The sequence below is a fragment of the Gymnodraco acuticeps genome, unplaced genomic scaffold, assembly GCF_902827175.1.
Source record: "Gymnodraco acuticeps unplaced genomic scaffold, fGymAcu1.1, whole genome shotgun sequence".
NCBI lineage: Eukaryota > Metazoa > Chordata > Actinopteri > Perciformes > Bathydraconidae > Gymnodraco > Gymnodraco acuticeps.
Window position 1 is genome coordinate 996876 of NW_022990391.1, and position 6544 is coordinate 1003419.

The following is a 6544-nucleotide window of genomic DNA, read 5'->3' on the forward strand; positions in this document are numbered from 1 at the left end:
AACACATTGAAGAAAGATGTTGAAGTTTACACACACTGTACACACACACACACACACTGTACACACACACACACACACTGTACACACACACACTACACACACACACTGTACACACACACTGTACACTCACACACTGTACACACACACACACACACACACACACTGTACACACACACACACACACACTGTACACACACACACACACACACACACTGTACACACACACACACGGATAGCAGAAAACTAAATGAGCTTCAAGATGAAAAGAGTGACATTAAGAGAAACCAAGCACTGTGTGACCTGCCTCTTTTAAATAAAGGCCACTTGCAGTAAATCAATGTCTGTGTCACACAGTCACAGGTTATAGCCCCAATATTCATCTGGGACAACAAAATGTTCCCTACTCTGTTTCATTTTCGACAGACCCGAAGAGGTAAAGTTAGAGGTTATCAGAGAAAAAATAACATTTCCAGTCCCTGGCCTCTTCATTAGGTACACCTACACATCTAATACAATCATTTGAATAATAATAGCCTTTATATGTAAAGTTTTAGTTTCATCAACACTTCTCTAACTTCTGGTCACTTTCCAAACAGTCTCAAGGAGGCAAGAGTAAACCCTCTCCTAAAGAAACCCACTCTCAACCCGTCTGATGTTATAAACTATAGGCCTGTCTCTCTCCTCCCGTTCCTGTCTAAAACACTTGAACGCGCTGTCTTTAAACAACTCTCCTGCTATCTCCATCAGAACAACCTTCTGGATCCGCACCAGTCTGGTTTCAAGGCAGGTCACTCCTAGGGATGAACCTTATGAAGGGCCTTTCAATCCGGAAAGGTGCAAGGAATGACAAGATCTCCTTTTATGTTAAATGGGAGAAGAGTTCATTGTAGTACTATTGTTAGAGCAGTCTGAAAAAAAAGATCAAATAAATATAAACACAAACTTCCCCTAGGCAAGGCTACTTACGTTTTCAGTGTGAAGTACAAAGGCTAGCTGTTTGCGGTATACATTACACAAAAAGCTACAGTGTATCTGCTCCACCTGTTAAATAGTAACTGTAAACTAGGACTTGTTGCTAGGTTGGCATGTTTTCACTGATTCCGGTTTAATGCCAAGCCAAGCTCTAATTCTTACAAATTCTAAAATACACATTTTGGAAAACCCTGCTATACATTTTTTTTTAATGTTACAGTTGATGATGTAAACTATAATTACAATAACAACATACCGGTAAATGTTTTTTGCCATTATATCTAAATGTCGCACCAAAACAGAGGAAAGCATTTGCTGCTTTTGATTTAAAAAAATGAGAGGAATCCAACTCTATGGCTTCATATTTAGGCCAAACTTTGGTGCTGCCTACCGTTATTTTGTTCATGTTGTTATATTGGCTGAAAGGGCTTAACTTTGTCACGATTAAATGATCATCAACCCATCGCATCAACAAAAGGAAGAACATTTTGCTAATGTGCTTATTTGATATGCATTTGCCTGAGCCAACCCCACCCCCAAAGAAAACACATCTAAATATATAAGTACTGTATTTATTTGTTATTCTTTTCTTTTCACTATCTCTGTAAAGCAACTTTGAGCACCCGTAAAAGCGCTTACAAAATAAATCTAGTGTTATTATTATGAAATGCAGAGGTGACCTGAAGCCAAAGTGCTTAGCTCTGATCGCCCTCCATTCACTCAAACTGGGTTTATCATTTACATCACCTGCAAAAAGAGAGAAGGAAACAGAAAATGCTGCATAAAACTCACAGTAGTTACATAAGATCACGTACTCACACGGAACCAAGCCAACATCCAGCCATGATCACACATGCTCCAGCAGGTTGAACAAAGTGTCATGCAAAGAAAGAGGAGCAGCATAAATACTGATGGTATAAGAACACAAACACACACAAAATATAAAGCTATATTCAATCAATTCATTTTGTATTGGACTCATCTGCACCCACATACCCAAGCTCCCTTCTAAAAGAGCATCATGTGACCAATCCAACACTTTCCTCTGACACTAGTTTCTGATTTCCATTTGGACCAGGTGATTGTAATTGTAATGAAAGGATGAGTAATGCAAATGTGGTTTTCTGTCTGCCTCCTTAAAAGTCATTAGAAAAAGTAAAAATGTGTTTTTAAAGTCCTTTTACTTAAAGTTTCTGTGGCAGTCTGTTGAAGACGGGCCAGCAGAGGTCTTTTTAGTCCTGCAGCAGGATTAAAACATGCATTCATTCTCTGCTGGCTGTGGAGAATAGGAATGTACTTCCGGGTTATCAAACAAACACTTTTTTGTAATGCTTAGAAAAAGATCACCATGGGCATACATTCTCTCACAAACTTCCATTCACCCACCCTCCAAGGTGAGTTTGCAATCCACTTTCAAAGGGAATACAAATCGAACATCTTTTAAGTTTATGGTATAGCTATCTATTACAATAACCAGCAGGAGTAAGGCGAATTATGTAAAAAGAATTCCCATGCAGTAAAGGCAAAAGCTAAACTGAACATTTCCACTGCTTATTAATTAAATATTAGGGTGCTTTAAAAAGAAAAACATAGGCTGGTATTGGGCTTCTCTTTATATGGAAATGGATTAATTTTTACTTTTATTTCATTACATCACACAATGTTATGAAGATCTAATTAATAGCAGATGTCAAATATTTTGTTTTCCAGTAGCCTATGTAATATATATAGTTTTATTTGCATCAATTTATTAAACTGTAATAGTGTCTGTTGTTACTTTGACCTGGATCTAGTTTTATATAGCCTTTGTAATTGGATTCCAAAGAGTAAAGTCTATTTTTTATTTTCTTTCTGTTAAAATTAGCAGTTTGTTTTTACTTGACTTAACCAGGGCAGTTTTAGTCGATTCCTTTTTGAATGCAGCTTGCTGAATAAAAAACGGTCCTGTAGTTGTTTTCTGCGGCTGTCAGTCTCTTGTAGAAAACAAACGGTTAAACTCTCATGAAACCCCGACCACACATAAACAGACTGTGATAGTTTGACTCGGAGCAAACAAAGGACTTTTCGCGCCGTGTGTTTAAAAGCCCAGTTCAACCAATCAGCGTGCAATCAAAGCACACGAACGTAATGTCGCATCCTCACATAATCCAACCAATCACAGTGGCACGTCTTTCTCTTTCCCTACGTTCAAATGTAAATGCTGAAATCTGGCCAATCGGCTGATGGCGGGGAGGAGCTGTGGAATTACATCTAGTTAAGTTAGTTTGGCTCGCAGGCAGTGACAAAACAGCCAAGCTTTTGTCCTCCTTCAGTCGAGTCGTTCACAACTTGTCTTGCTCAGAACAGGTAAGGCCCCGCCGTTTTTACATGTTGTCTTGGTAATGTTCTTACCGAATGTCTGAGGCGCTCTTATTTGTGTTATATTTCGGGCGACCAGATATTCTATTTGTGCATATTTACAACCTAGAGACTTTAGTCCATCTAAATCGTTTATGTTACGTTAACATACGAAACCTTATTAATAGTTAAATCATTACATTGCTATAATGTGTCGCACGTTAGTTTTTGTACTGTGTTTAATCCAAGTTCCAAACTGTTGAGTTTGGGTCTTGGTCGGTTTTGAGACACAGGCCTGTTAAGCCTTTTGCTGTGTGCGCAACATGCAGTTCAAACGCCATTTGGTTTGGTAGCTTAGCCTGCTAGCGTTAGCTGTAGAGTCCGTAGCTCCATATTTTAAAGTTTGAGTGCGCAATTTGGTTAAGAATCAAGCGGATGATAAATACAATGTATAAGGCACAGACCTCACAGACCTCTCGTGTGAAATGTATAATTATACATTGGGTTACTTTAAGTAACCTTTTTGGCGCAGATTAGTTTAGGCGGGAAGATCCAAAATGGAGTCACGTCTTTTTGTCCCAGATCATTAGAAATTCGATTAGAACAGTACTAGAACTAGCTTGCTTACATTGTGATTTGGAAATGTTGAACGACGTTGAATCTTGAAATATTAGCTCTCCGAAAAGTTAATGTAATAGTTAATTTGCACTAGAGTAAGTCTTAAACTTACCTAATGTCACTGCATGTCCAGTTGCTTTGTCCCTATGTTGGTTCGTTGTGTTTTAATGTAATATTTTTGCCTCGTTTCTAGAGCAATGCCGGCCGCGAGAAAGGACCCAAATAAGCCCAGAGGAAAGACCTCCTCCTATGCTTTCTTTGTTGCAACATGCCGCGAAGAGCACAAAAAGAAGCACCCTGGAACCAGCGTAGGCTTTGCAGAGTTTTCCAAGAAATGCTCTGAGAGATGGAAGGTACAATGTTCAATTATTTTAATTCCCATATTGTATATTCAATGATAGTAGACAATGTAAAACATACTATATAGTTGTATAAGTATTTTGAGTCGGGGTAGAATTGTGTTTTTATCAATGTCTGATATTTGGGGACAACTTCATCAGAATTTTGGGAAATGTATAACTTTTTTCCCTTCTCCCCCTCCATAGACCATGTCAGCCAAGGAGAAGGTAAAGTTTGAGGATTTGGCTAAGAATGACAAGGTTAGGTATGAGCGAGAGATGAAGACATACATCCCTCCAAAAGGTGCACCTGGCGCTGGCAAAAAGAAAAAGGACCCCAACGCACCAAAAAGACCACCGTAAGTCTAAAACCCTCACCATGCTGCCTGATGTAGGGCTTTAAAAACCGAAGAGCCGACAAATATGTTCAACAATATTACTTTTATCCATGTATTTTTCTTTTAATGTTTATTTTATTAGCTTTTCTTTTTAATGACTGATTTTAAATGCCATTTTCTTAATCTCTTTCATTTTTTGTAAAGCTATATAAATAGCCTTGCCTTGCAATAGAGTTGTGAATGTGCAAATGGCAGTGGTGCTTTCTGGCATTAATTATTGTCCCTGCCCCTTCCCCCAGTTCCGCTTTCTTCGTGTTCTGCTCAGATCACCGTGGCAAAATCAAGGAAGAGCATCCTGGTATCACTATCGGTGACATCGCCAAGAAGCTTGGAGAGTTGTGGGGCACACAGACTCCCAAAGACAAGATTCCTTTTGAGGCAAGGGCTGCCAAACTGAAGGAGAAATATGAGAAGGTAACCTCCCGTTGTCCCGTATTTCTTTATTTTTATACATTAAATTCTATTGCCAGGTAAAAAATACAAATGCATACATTTGTATTAAATATATATATATATATGTAAAAAATACAAATGCATACATTTGTATTAAATATATATATATATATATATATATATATATAATACAAATGTATGCATATATAAATAAAGGTCAGGTCAAAACTCAGTCTAATTTCCTTACTTTTTTCCTTCTGTTTCACAGCTAAATCAAAGTGTATTCTATGTCATCTTAAACTGGCTAACATTGTTGAATGCTGAGTTCTCATGTTATGAAACTTAAAGTTTATCTTGGTGTAAACATAAAAGGACTTGTCTGACCACAACATTGTAGAGTTTGTCTCATGCGTTTGATTTTATTTTTAAGGATGTTGCCGCCTACAAAGCCAAGCTTAACCCAGGGAAGAGCGATGCTGGTAAGAAGGGTGGCCCTGGCAGGCCAGCTGCCAAGAAAGCAGTACCCGTTGACGACGACGATGATGATGATGATGACGACGAGGAGGACGACGATGATGATGATGACGACGATGATGAATAAATGGTTTATATCTCTGGGGGTGTGAATTCTGCAAAGGATTGTTCAGCTTAACTTTTGTGTGGATGATTTGAACAGTATAGCCTGCTGTCCCTGTTGGTCTGCCTCTGTAGGACACCAGACCTGTATTCCTTTTCAAGTTCAGGGATTTAGTTTTTATTTTGTCACTTAGTCCCCTAATTTTTTTTAAAAATAAATGTTTTCTGCTGAGCTCGAGTTTGTTACATCATAGGTCCTCGTTTCTATCAAAACGGGCAGCTAGATATACATTTCCTTCGAACATTCAATGGACTAAAACATGTACAAACAGTGGACAGCAGCAAATTGGTAAAGTTTTAAAGGTGTATCGTTTCTGGAAGCACTGCTTATGTTTTCTGTTTAGTGGTGCCGTTTCTTCACTGTCATTTTACAACCAAGTTATCTGTAGTTTAATTAAAAATGTGTGAAGCCATTTTTAATGTACTTTCATGTAAAAATGAAAACATTCATGTAGAACGGATTTTTTTTTTTGTAATAAAATTTTGTATATTATAACAGAGTGGGTCATTTTATTTGTTTATGCTACAGTGCCACTGACAAATTGCTCTAGATTGACTGTTAATTCTGCTATTGCTCAATTTAAAGGACATCAACATTTCCTTTTTCAACATGTCAGCCCCCTTGCTCCAGACAGTGTTTTCCAATAAGTACAAAAACGTAAAAATTCCACAAAAGTGGGTAACTGGAAAAAGTGATGGTGGAATTCACTCGTGTCTACAACAGGAACTGATCTGGGGAGAAAACCCAGAGGTGACTCAAGTGTACCTTGAACTTTTTCTGAACTACATTACTCTACCTGACTTGTTAGTTCACTGAAAGAAAACGTACGCAACTAAAGCAGTACCACAATA

At 38.1% G+C, this 6544-nt stretch overlaps 1 protein-coding gene across 1 annotated transcript; it reads left to right on the forward strand.

The window, feature by feature from the left end:
- Positions 1 to 3099: 3099 nt before the first annotated feature.
- LOC117551611 (high mobility group protein B2-like) lies at positions 3100 to 6188 on the forward strand. Its single transcript, XM_034224542.1, has 5 exons — positions 3100 to 3318; positions 4121 to 4280; positions 4473 to 4624; positions 4903 to 5077; positions 5487 to 6188. The coding sequence occupies exons 2-5, from the start codon at positions 4125 to 4127 to the stop codon at positions 5655 to 5657; spliced, it is 654 nt and encodes a 217-aa protein (XP_034080433.1). The 5' UTR covers positions 3100 to 3318; positions 4121 to 4124; the 3' UTR covers positions 5658 to 6188.
- Positions 6189 to 6544: the final 356 nt, after the last annotated feature.